General features: G+C 37.2%; 2 protein-coding genes across 2 annotated transcripts; one reads left to right on the forward strand and one right to left on the reverse strand.

Moving 5' to 3' along the window:
• Positions 1 to 2,675: 2,675 nt before the first annotated feature.
• On the forward strand, positions 2,676 to 4,754 carry LOC101302886 (U-box domain-containing protein 13-like). The gene has a single exon (XM_004308901.1). It carries the CDS (start codon positions 2,676 to 2,678, stop codon positions 4,752 to 4,754), a length of 2,079 nt encoding a protein of 692 aa, XP_004308949.1.
• A 465-nt stretch (positions 4,755 to 5,219) lies between these two features.
• On the reverse strand, positions 5,220 to 11,070 carry LOC101304420. The gene is made up of 17 exons (XM_004307602.1): positions 10,282 to 11,070; positions 9,989 to 10,169; positions 9,764 to 9,913; positions 9,484 to 9,645; positions 9,213 to 9,385; positions 9,065 to 9,131; positions 8,787 to 8,953; positions 7,967 to 8,125; positions 7,624 to 7,715; positions 7,441 to 7,535; positions 7,232 to 7,309; positions 6,993 to 7,088; positions 6,707 to 6,781; positions 6,542 to 6,633; positions 6,280 to 6,442; positions 5,736 to 5,796; positions 5,220 to 5,364 (listed from the first exon to the last, which is right to left on the reverse strand). The coding sequence occupies exons 1-17, from the start codon at positions 10,986 to 10,988 to the stop codon at positions 5,252 to 5,254; spliced, it is 2,631 nt and encodes an 876-aa protein (XP_004307650.1). The 5' UTR covers positions 10,989 to 11,070; the 3' UTR covers positions 5,220 to 5,251.
• Positions 11,071 to 11,843: the final 773 nt, after the last annotated feature.

Here is an 11,843-nt window from a genome sequence, read left to right on the forward strand (position 1 = left end):
TTCAGTTGGTACCCAACAGCCAAGTCAAACAGGCTTCCCACCTCCCTGTTTAATCCTAAAATGAAAGTGAAATTACCTCAATATCCCCTTAATCATCCTCTCTAGGGTTAAAGGATATGTTGAAGCATACGTCCCTTCTGGTTTGGGAAGCTATGGCAATGCCCTTTTATCAGACCAAATAGAGAAAAACAAAACAAAACCAAACAAAACAATGTTCTTCAGAAATATACAAGAGATTTTCACAAAGTCACTATCATCTCTTCGTCCTATTGTTTTAGTTTTAGTGATCTATAAGGTTTTCAGTGATATTAGACTTGGTTGATCTGAAGTTTCGAAGTGAAAGTTACAGAGAATGGTTGAGATAGATTTGAAAATGTCTGATCCTGCTAAAAAGAATTCGGCAATATATATCTAGACCGCTGCTTGCTGGCTTGCTGCTTAGAGGTAAACTTTATAGCCAAGGAAATGGTGAAATAGCATAACATCATTAACAAAAGAATACAAAAAGAGATGATATATTAATCAGCAAATACATTCACGTATGGGTGATTGAGAAATCTATGTAACATTATATATGTAAGATTAGTAGATAACCTTTGACTCAATGAACTTCGAGCATCTGTTTTTGAAGTTTTGTACTCCTGTTATCAAGATAGGATACTATAATTCGTTTTTTCTTCTAGTAATTAAGTTAAACAAATGGCAATAATTAAACTTAGGAATTTCATAATTTTGATGTTCTTTGAATAATGTGTAAACTCTTCTATAAATCAGACTTGTTTATACATAAAGATCCACCATAAAAGAGCTGATATAAAAGAACTATAACGTAAGTAAAAATGATCACTCTAATTGACAGTGAAACCTAGTGTTAATTAACTGAATCAGTTAACATACGAACTTTTTTATTTTACAAGAATAATACGTTATGGAAAAGGAAATCATCTTTCTTTACACACTAATTATAATAAATAATATAACTAGTAGCCTCTTACGCCTTAAAAATATATTTGAAGATAAAGTGATCGATCTCGTACAGTGTTCTCCGTGTATATATCGGATCTTGTCCTTATTAGGTGTATTTGAAATGTTAGTATAATACATAAATATATAACATAAACAAAAATAATATACAGGGTAAAGCTATAAAAAAAAAGAAAATGATTATTGGCCTTAATAAGGCCTAAGATCTCGTACAGTGTTCTTCGTGTATACATATATCGGACATAACATGTCACCTAGACACATCATCAATTAAAAAGATTATGTCATATCTTTCTTAAGCAAAAAGACAATCTCTTATCTTTCTAAATCTAATGACTTTAAATTATTTTGACTTTTTATTAAGAGGAAAAAAATATTGATTTTTGTCTTTCTTTTATATTTAAAAAATATATAATTTCTAGCATTTTCTGTTTCTTTTCCTTTTCATCACTATCATGTTTAAATTGAACACTAAAATACAGTGTAAAAATACATATAAATATGAGAATATACTTATTAAAAAACACAAATTCTTATGATATATATATATACACGTATATATAATTTGTCCAAGAAAAAACAATTTCGTACAGAATAAAAATTTACATATATATATATATAATTCGTAAAAATAAAGTTTATATATACGTAATCATCCAAAAGAAGTTCGATAGAGTATTTTTCTATTTTTATTTATTTTAAAATTCGATATAGAATATGGAATATAGATATCTAGAACTAAATTTCGATTCACAAAGATAGAAGGAAATTTTAATAAATTTACGAAATTAATTTATGGTATAAAAGCCTAATTTGGTATGATTATTAACTTGGTCATTATTAATAAATTAATTAAATTTGGTATATGCATCCATATTAAAATGGTAAGAAATTTTCCATATTAGTATGTACGTAGCATCCATTAATTGTTAGGGTTAAAATTGTATTTTTATCTAAGAATGAAATGTCATGATTTAATAAATTGATGATGTGTCTATGTGACATGACATGCCACATATGATTAATGTCATAAATCTTAGGCCTTATTAAGGCCCTCTAGCACTACCTAAAAAGAAATCGGTTTCATGAACAATTACAAAATGTGACTACAAATATTTTGTAGTTGCCAAAAGTCTATATTCATGGTATAAGAGCCACCCAAGGCTCAAAACTTCCCAATAATTCCATATAAGGACACATTATCAATATTTTTGTATTATGAAACCACAAATGAACTTATGAACATAAGAATTAGGTCACCAAGTACTAGTTTGACATGGTTAGTATTCCTCAACATTTTCCTATCTAATTTCGACAAAAAAAAAAAAAAAAACAAATTGTCCTATCTAAATTTTTGTAATATAAAAAATGGCGGGTAACATAACAAACCAAAATGGCAGAGGTTGCGCCAAGTGGCAGCAACCCATGAATCCCTAACTTGCTCACTTCTCTATCTTTTCTGTTGTCTGACTTGTTTCTAAACTAATCCAAACAGAAACAGTCAAGAGTCCATGCAATTAAATTACCATTCTTCTCTTTCCACATTATTTCAATATCCAACTAGAAACAAAACCTCATTCTTGTTCAAGAATTTGAAAAATCCTAGCTTAGCTAAGAAGAACAAGATGTTTCAGTAATAACATCTAACAGAAACATACTCATACTCTGAGAATTAAAGAGAGTTTTGAACCATGGATGTGGCTCTAATTCCTCCAATGTTGGTTTCTTCAGGCTTTTTGCCAACCGGGTCTTTCTTAGAGTCACTGATTCACATATGCAATGAGATATGTTCCATGGAAAAGCTTCCCTTTCTTCAGGTCAGGAATATCTCCACCATGATAAGGAGGATCAAGCTTCTTTCTTCTTTGTTCGAAGAGATTCAAGAAACTAACGGCCCTCTCCCTCCATCTTCAATCCTGTGCCTCACCGAGCTCTTCTCTGTGATTCGACGAGTCAAGTCTTTGATTCAAGAGTGTAAGGATTGCAGTTTCTTGTGGGGACTCATGCAGATGGAGCTGGTTTCGAATAAGTTCTATGTGTTGGTGAAGGAGTTGGGGAGAGCACTTGATATTTTGCCTGTGAGTTTGCTGAATATTACGGCAGATATTAGAGAGCAGATTGAGCTTCTTCACCGGCAAGCGAAAAGGGCAGAGTTGTTTATTGACCTTAAAGAGGTGAAGATAAGAGAAGAGCTTTTGGTATTGATGGGGAGCAACAATGAAAGGAACAAGAAGAACAAAGGGTTTGTAGAGTTGGGCAAAGTGAAGGATGTACTGAGCAGCATTGGGTTGAGAAGTTCAATGGATTATGAGGAAGAGATTTCAAAGCTAGAGGCAGAAGCTCAAAAGCAAGCAGGAAGTGGTGGATTAATTGTGGTATGCAACATAAACAACCTCATCTCCCTTGTTTCATATTGCAAATCCATGGTTTTCGTCGATAATGAGTTCGAAGCAACCAACAAGGAAGAGTTCAAGCTGCTAGGTTCCACACCCTCAAATAGATACTACGATCACTCCTCTTCTTCACAATCCATAATTGCCAACATCCCAGATGAATTTCGATGCCCGATTTCACTAGACTTGATGAGAGATCCTGTGATAGTAGCATCAGGACATACATATGATCGAAATTCCATTGCTCAGTGGATCAATTCAGGGCACCAAACATGCCCCAAAAGCGGACAGAAGCTTATTCACATGGCCCTTATACCTAACTATGCACTGAAGAGTCTATTGCATCAATGGTGTGAGGAAAACAATGTTCCAGAAATTGGATCATCACAATCATCTTCTTCAGATTTGGAGAGGAGCAACAGTAAAAGAGATTCGTGCGAAAATGCTGTGGATCACATTTCTGTAGTAAAAGCTGCAGCTGATGCTGTGAAGTTAACAGCTGAGTTTCTGGTGGGAAAACTAGCCACAGGGTCACCAGATATCCAAAGACAAGCAGCATACGAGCTTCGGCTACTTGCCAAAACAGGCATGGATAACAGAAGAATAATAGCCGAGGCAGGAGCTATTCCTTTCCTAGTGACATTGCTGAGATCACATGAACCAAGAATTCAGGAAAATGCTGTCACCGCGCTACTCAACCTTTCCATCTTCAACAACAACAAGATTTTGATAATGGCTGCAGGAGCAATTGATAACATAATCGATGTGTTGGAATCAGGAAACACAATGGAAGCTAGAGAGAATGCAGCAGCAGCAATTTTCAGCTTGTCCATGATCGATGACTGCAAGGTGACTATTGGAAAAAGACCAAGAGCCATTCCGGCACTGGTGGGGCTTTTGAAAGAAGGAACTCCGGCTGGTAAAAAGGACGCAGCCGTTGCTCTCTTCAACCTTGCAGTCTGCCCTGCTAACAAGGTCAGTCTGGTGGTTGCCGGGGCGGTCCCTATGCTCATTGATCTGTTGATGGATGACAAGGCAGGGATAACAGATGATGCCTTGGCAGTTCTTGCTCTACTTTTGGGATGCTCTGAAGGGTGTGAGGAGATAGGCAAGAGTAGGATTCTAGTGCCAATTCTGATTGATCTTCTGAGATTTGGTTCTCCAAAGGAGAAGGAAAATTCTATAACTCTTCTGTTGGGGTTATGCAAAGATGGAGGAGAGGAGGTTGCAAGACGACTACTGATGAACCCGCGGAGTATCCCTTCTCTTCAAAGCTTAGTTTCAGATGGCTCCTTGAAAGCACGACGAAAAGCCGACGCACTGCTCAGATTACTGAACAGATGCTGCTTTCAGTCTCAAAATCAGATGACAGTATGAGATTATGTTTGTTACAATGTTACATACAAGATAATATGTATATTTGTGAAGATTAAGCACACAGATGAAACTGTCTAATATTCATTCTTCCCTATTTTGATTGTTTAGATATTATCACAATTTCATCGAGAAATGAGATGAATTCAAAACCTCCTCAAGGTCATACCGGCTATAATGTCTCAAGAAAATGAAGAAAGAAATGAATTTATTTCATTACTTCAACTCTTTATTTTACATCAGTTCCTTGATGAACCCCTTCCTCACTAATAATTGGAGAAAAGAGTAACATGAGCTGCAGTGAGAGATCCTAAAGGTACAATGACCACTATGATTACAATATGACATATAATACATAGAAGGAAACTAACCTAGTTATATATGGTTTAACGTACATAGTTAAACCTAACCTGAAGGATGCATAGTTTATGAGGGTGAGTTACATATCCATCCGTGAACCATCATTCACCAATGGTAAGAATAATTTGTATACATAAGATTTACAGCTCTACCAATTCCAACTGAATATGCGTGTCATTGATCCCGTACTTCCAATACCAGCTTCCACTGTCCATCATATTCTCTGCGATAGGATCTAATCCAATCGCTAAACCTGCATAACCCATGAAATGAAGATGTATGAATTGATGATTGCATTGCAGACATGTATGCAAGTCATTTTGAAATGGGATTTACGTCTGTCTGTTAGATAAAAGGGAGTCCCATTCCTTGCATTTGTCATCTCAGGCTTGATTCTGTCACTTTGGATTGATCTATGTTTCATGAAGAGATTTTCCTATTTCCTTTTATTAAACTACTCAGGTTACCTGTCTTCCTAACAAAAGCTTTCTTAGTCTTTTCATTTTACCGTCATTTATGTCTCTTCTTAATGTAAACTTGGAATTTAAGGAAGTCGAGGAAAAGTCGGGCAGGCAAACTGAGCAACAATGCAATTATAGCCATTTGCAATTAAAGTCCACAGACCTGAATCTCCTGGCATGATCTTCATTTTGTAGCCATTTGGAACTTCAAATATATGATTTCCCTGCATCAGTTGATAAGAACAAGAAGATGTTTGTTAGCTTTTACTTATTATACAAATTCATATCTGGCTTAAAATTACTGATAGATTTGCTGGAAAGGTGAGCTCCTAACAATTGGATATGAAACCTCCTCCATTCACCGGTCAAACAGACTTCAATATTGAAAACATGTTACTTTAGATAGCTTAAAAGCTCTATCTCTGATTAAATTCTTACTGTTCTTGTCAAAACTATTGAATTCAATAGAGTCTAATTCATTGGATCTGTACATGGTATTTTATGGCTTATCAAACAAAAAATGCTTCTGACTGAATTCCAAAGCTTCAAAATATTTGAAGACGGCAAGATTTACTACTGAAGTGTTAATACCTCAAATAATCTGTGAAAGGTGGAGGCCTGAAATCCAGTTTATTAGGAAAAAAAAAACAACCCAAAGAATTTGTCTGTTCCTCCATGCACATCTACAGTGATTGGTTCAAACTAACCTTTAAGATAACATCAGTTGCCTCAAACTCAGCATTTCCATGCAGTACAACCTTACATGCTTCGATGCGCTGCACATCATTCTTCCAATAGATATTGTCTTCAAAATTCCAGTCAATTCCCTCATTTGATACTCTTACATTCTGTAATCTACATCTTCCACACCTACGAGATGAACATATCATTACTACAACTTCAACTGTAAAATGGGTTCATCATTTCTGAAAACCTTAAATTGGAGAAATGAAAGCAACAGGCTTCTACCTGTGTCCATATTGCAGAATGGGTTCACCATCTTCATCAACCCTACTTGAGCCCATAACATTATCAGCCTCTATGATCAGGCTTCCATCAAGCTGGATATGGGAAAGATATTAGTAAGGAGACAACACCTTTGTATTTCCTAATGTTCTTTTTCAAAGTTCAAACCTGAACATTCCTCCACAGGAACTCTGCAACCTCTACTTGTAACTCAGAGCCCTTGCGTATTGAGCCTCCATAGAACTGTCAGGTGAACATAACTTACCTTAGCTATTCATTTCTTCAATATTTCAATGAAGAAATACAAAATATAGGAAAAAAATAAAATGAACCAACAATACATTCAGGTGCTAAATGAGATTGCAGAATTAGAAGTGAACAAAATGCACATTACTAAAGACAGGGACAAAAAAAGATTTGAACTGGTGAGTCTGTCAGATTCTCATCGACTTACCTTCTGTCTGGTGACCTCCCAAAGTGGACCGAGAGCAGGGTGCAAAAGAATAAGAAATGGTGGCCCAGAATATAGATACTTGTCATTACTTTCAATCTGCAGCATAGGATGAATAAAATACCACAATTGAATATCAAAAGGAAACTTCATCAAGAACTATGGATTTCCATTCAGCAAATCTAAATGATAACATTAGCTCACATCAAGGGCATTACTGCAAAATAATGAAGGGGATGTACCTCAGGAAGGTCAATATCACAATGAGACAAAAGATCATGAGCATTTCTTAAGATATCCAACAGCGAACCTTCCGGAGTCTGCATATGAGTTTAACATAACAATATTAACTTCAGGAGAAAATTTACCCTCTGCACTGTGTCGCAACAAAAAGGGTCTATACTTCAATTTATACTCTCAGGAAAGCGAGACATAGAGCAGTATTACATACTTGGTGTAAAGATTTGTCTGCATGCCTTCTTTTCCTCTTAGTAGATGATGTAACCCGTCTTCTTTTATTAAAAACAATAAAGGTATCAAGCTTATCTGCCAACAGTTATAGCAATATAATAAGCATCAAACAAAACAGGGATAAGTAGTCACAGTAATATGCTGTTTAGACAGAAATAAATACCTTCAACGCCTTTATAATCTCTAGAGGGACATGTATTAAGAAAGTTGTCGGCAATATTTTGCATTGTGCATTCAAGCCTGCCACCAGGAACACTGCAATACAAGGGAAGTCATTATGAGACAGGCTAACATTATTCATGCGTGCAAGTTCAGTTTTATTCATAGTGCAGTCCATAATGATTAGCATACCACGTACTGATGGACCCGTTACACAGAATTCAAAAAATAAAATGCAGGTAGAAGGAGTCTACTGAGGTTTTATCTTTGCAGGATCTGTCGTAAGTATGATTGACGCAGACATTATAGTCACTTGTAAAAACAGCAGTCAAGGTTTTAGGAAGTACCTGTGTGGATTTCCGAAATTGTCTACAAACGATATCGCCTTTTTAACATTTAACACCATGCCAGGTAAGCTGTCTGTATTCTTACTTGAACCCACCAACTCCGCGGAAGCTAAGTCTACATACAAAATGTTTGTATTGGCAGGGAACTCTGCCTGCAAACTTGAACATAGAAAGCATGGTTAACGTTGGACTATATAACTGAAACTTCAAACTACTGAGAAGAAGTCATGATGAAAGAAACAAACGGCCCAAGAACAAGAGAAAAGATTAAAACCCATTGAGAAAAAGTTTGGGGCTTTATGCTAGATTATGTCTTGCATTTATGATTTATGGTTACATAAATTCCACAAAATCATAATTTTGTCACGAGGTTTGCAGTAAAGGTCTAGATTTATTGCCCAACTGATCCATTGAGAATTACGATCAACTCTGCCTCATTATAAATATATTGAACTTATCAAGTCAAGCATCAGGCATTTGCACAAAGTTTTGCATTTTGTGACCTACTGAATCCACATTAAGGACAATTTGAGAATACTAAAGTATCTTAATAATTTAAAGGCCATCTGAAATGAGCTGGGAAAAAGAGACACCGGTGCTTCACGGAAAAAACAACATTGGATATTGTAAAGAAAAAATCCATACCTCTTTACAAAAAAAAAAAAAAAAGAAGAAGAAAAAAACCATACATAGTCTAAGTTGACATGCTACGTACTACATTGGTCTTATGAAAATTTCAAGGATAAAGGATATAAAATCACACCATATTCTACCTTCTACAAATTATATTACAAACTTTTTATAAGAGATAACTACATACCTATTACGAGAATGAGGTCCGTCTGCTATCCCATATTTATCAAACTCTGTGTATTCAATGCAAGACAAGCCATATGCCCACCTTCCATCCAGATTTTTCTTCTCCATTAGAACATTGACTCCTTCTGTAGCCCCCGAGTTCCTCTTACAGGAAGCAAACCCCAGTTTCTGTTCCATGCAAAGGTTGAAGTGAAAAACAATAAAACAGAAGAAGATTCTAAGTCCACATGGAGATACCAGTTTCCATATCATCAAATGAACACCATAGCAAATTTGTACCTTCCCATGGTGTAAACCAATCCCTGCTAGCGCCAAGAGAGTCAAATCTGTAGCAGCCACAACATTGCTGGAAATACATGGTTATTATGTAAATCATGAGTGGGAATCCAACTTCACAATATTTTCCAACTGAAGAAACACAGCTTACCTAACTTGTCGCACAGTTGCACCTTTTCGTCCATGATCATAAAACCATTGGAAAATGCCTTTATCATAAGCAAGCTTCCATATTACACCATGACCACCAGGCTTGCAAATGGGAGCAAAAGGTTTCTTCATTATCCATTGCCCGTCCTCTGCACTAACAGCTGGAACAAGGGGCTGGAAAATTCACAAGAATATGTACATTAGCAGATAAATATTTCCATAGTACATGAGCATTACATAAAAGATATCCTTTATAGTTTCCCATGTTATACCTGTTCGAAAAGTTGGAAACTTGATCGACCTCTTTTAAACCATTCATGTTTTTCACAAAGAGAAGTTATGTGTTCATGGTTGTTCTTTGCAGCGCTAGTCATGATTGCAACAGGAGTGACACACTGCTTCCCATAAATCTTGAAGTATAAAAACTCTCTAGCCTTGCAATCAAAATACTCAAACGTAAGATGCATATAACATCATAATCCACATAAAAACTTCTATGCTAGCTCATTCTTCTCGTCAAGTTTCCAATCTTGACAAACAAAGATCTTATACCTGAAGATCTCTTATAAGACCTTCCAATAAAGTCCGCCCACAATAAGGAAGCATTGCAGCTGGGAGACATTCACCTGTATCAGGATCAACCAAACCAAGCCTGTCTGCAGCGCCTCCCAAAGGATAAATTTCACCTAGGTCTGGCAAACCCTAAAATGTAAAGCATCTTTTAGTTCAATACAATCTAGCAACTTATGTCGAAAGAACAATAACCCTGACACAAACCTGAATTCCCCATAGAGCAGCTTGTGCTGCATATTCTGCATTTTCGGAAAGATCAAGTCCACTAGGAGCATGAATCTCCAAAAACTGGCATTCCATCTGCTCTTGTATGTTGTTAGACCAGCTTGTAGTCTGCATTTCAACTCTCGATTGCGCTAGAAGCTCCATTACTGTTACCTGATATCTGCAACACGTAATACAAGCTTAATAATTCACAATGCTAATCCAAAACCTTATATATATGGAAAATTAAGACTACAATTAATTCGAAACACCGAAAGTAACAATGGACTGACCCAATCACTCCTCCAATGCAGTTATAGAACTGTTCAACCTCTCCCAAAATCTTCAGCAGCTTCTTCAAGTCCTCAAAATCCTCATCATTCAAAGCAAACCGAATCTTCTTCTTCCTCCCCGAACCGTCACTACTCACATCCAATTTCTCAATCATTTCAACAATCGCATAAAACGCGGCCTTCACCGAGCTCCTGGCCGACTCCGCCGCCTCGCTCTCGCCCGCGAACTCATACCCCCAGCCGAGCACGTGCTCCTGGCCGGCGGCGACGAGGCACTTGAACAAGTACAGCTCGCCGGGACTCAAATCCAGCTCCGCCAAAACCGCAGAGACGACGCGGTTGTTGCTGGAGCTGAAGAATCTCCTCACTCTGGAATCTCCGTCGATCACTCTGGCCTTGGCGCGTAGGGAATCCGCGGCGGCGAGGCGGGAGCGGAGAGACTTGAGGCGCGAGAGCTCGCGGTGGAACTCGAATTCCGGAGCCGGCGGCGCATACTCTACCGGAACGGTCGTGACGCGCGTGACACATGAAGAAGAAGAAGAAGAGGAAGAAGAGGAGGAGGTTGAGAGAGAAGGAGGGAGGAGGAGAGGTGGCTTGGGGAGGCGGAGAGAGGAGAGAGAGTGGAAGGGGGAGTGGGGAGGAGGAGGGGTGGAGGTGAAGAGCAAGTGGGAGGTGTCGCGGTTGAGAATCGGAACTGAGCGCGCCATTGATTACATCCACGGTTGAAAAATGAAGAAGGAAGCGAGTGTTGAAGTGTGTGTTTGAAAACGGAGGAGAGAAAGAAGAAGGAGAAAAGGGAGGGAAGGAATCAAGGATAAGAAGGGAGATACTGAGAGCATATACGGGGGATTTCAGTCGGTTCGGTACACAGCTGTAGGACCAACGGGGGGTCCTAATCTCTGGCTCGTATTTGGATATTCAAGGATTAGATCCTCTATACCGACCTCATTTTTCGTTTTTTTTTTTTAATGATTTTTTTCATTGACGGAGGACACCAAAGAGGGCTGTCTTGATTGGGCCGTCAAGCAAATTTGACACTGATTTATTTTTGTTTCAGTCCGATGTTCTATTATTGTGAGATTAATAACGGATCTGATGTGAAACTAAAGAATTTAGGGAATTATTTATTTATGGCTTGCGTCCAAACATGATCCTTTGGATGAAAATAAGATTTGATATAATCCATATAATGACATGTCAAAAATTGTTAAACTTGTCTCGTTCACCTAGTCAATTAGTGAGCGATGAGGATGAGGGAACATTTGCCGTCAATGATCATTATTTTAAATTCAATGGTACGTTAAGAGATAATTATGTTAAAATGAACTAAAATTCATTATTTTGTATTTTTTAATCAAGCTTAATTACTATATATAGTTTGTGGTGTTTTTGTTTTTAGAAAATTTCATATAAGTCACATTCTGAACATTTTCTCCTACATAAGTCCACCATAACAGTTTTACTCATATAAGTCCACTTTTAAGGCTAAATCTGTTATTTTACTTTTACGATGTACCTAAAATGCCCTCCTCTCCTTTACACAAATTCTCTCTCTCTCTCTC

Source organism: Fragaria vesca, linkage group LG7 (genome assembly GCF_000184155.1).
Source record: "Fragaria vesca subsp. vesca linkage group LG7, FraVesHawaii_1.0, whole genome shotgun sequence".
NCBI classification, from domain to species: Eukaryota; Viridiplantae; Streptophyta; class Magnoliopsida; order Rosales; family Rosaceae; genus Fragaria; species Fragaria vesca.

Coding starts and splice junctions, on each gene's coding strand:
- LOC101302886 (XM_004308901.1), top strand. CDS start 2,676: ATGGATGTGGCTCTAATTCCTCCAATGTTGGTTTCTTCAGGCTTTTTG.
- LOC101304420 (XM_004307602.1), bottom strand. CDS start 10,988: ATGGCGCGCTCAGTTCCGATTCTCAACCGCGACACCTCCCACTTGCTC. Junction 9,914..9,988: donor CTGCTCTATGGGGAATTCAG/GTTTGTGTCAGG, acceptor TTTACATTTTAG/GGTTTGCCAGACCTAGGTGA. Junction 8,954..9,064: donor TTGGTTTACACCATGGGAAG/GTACAAATTTGC, acceptor TGCATGGAACAG/AAACTGGGGTTTGCTTCCTG.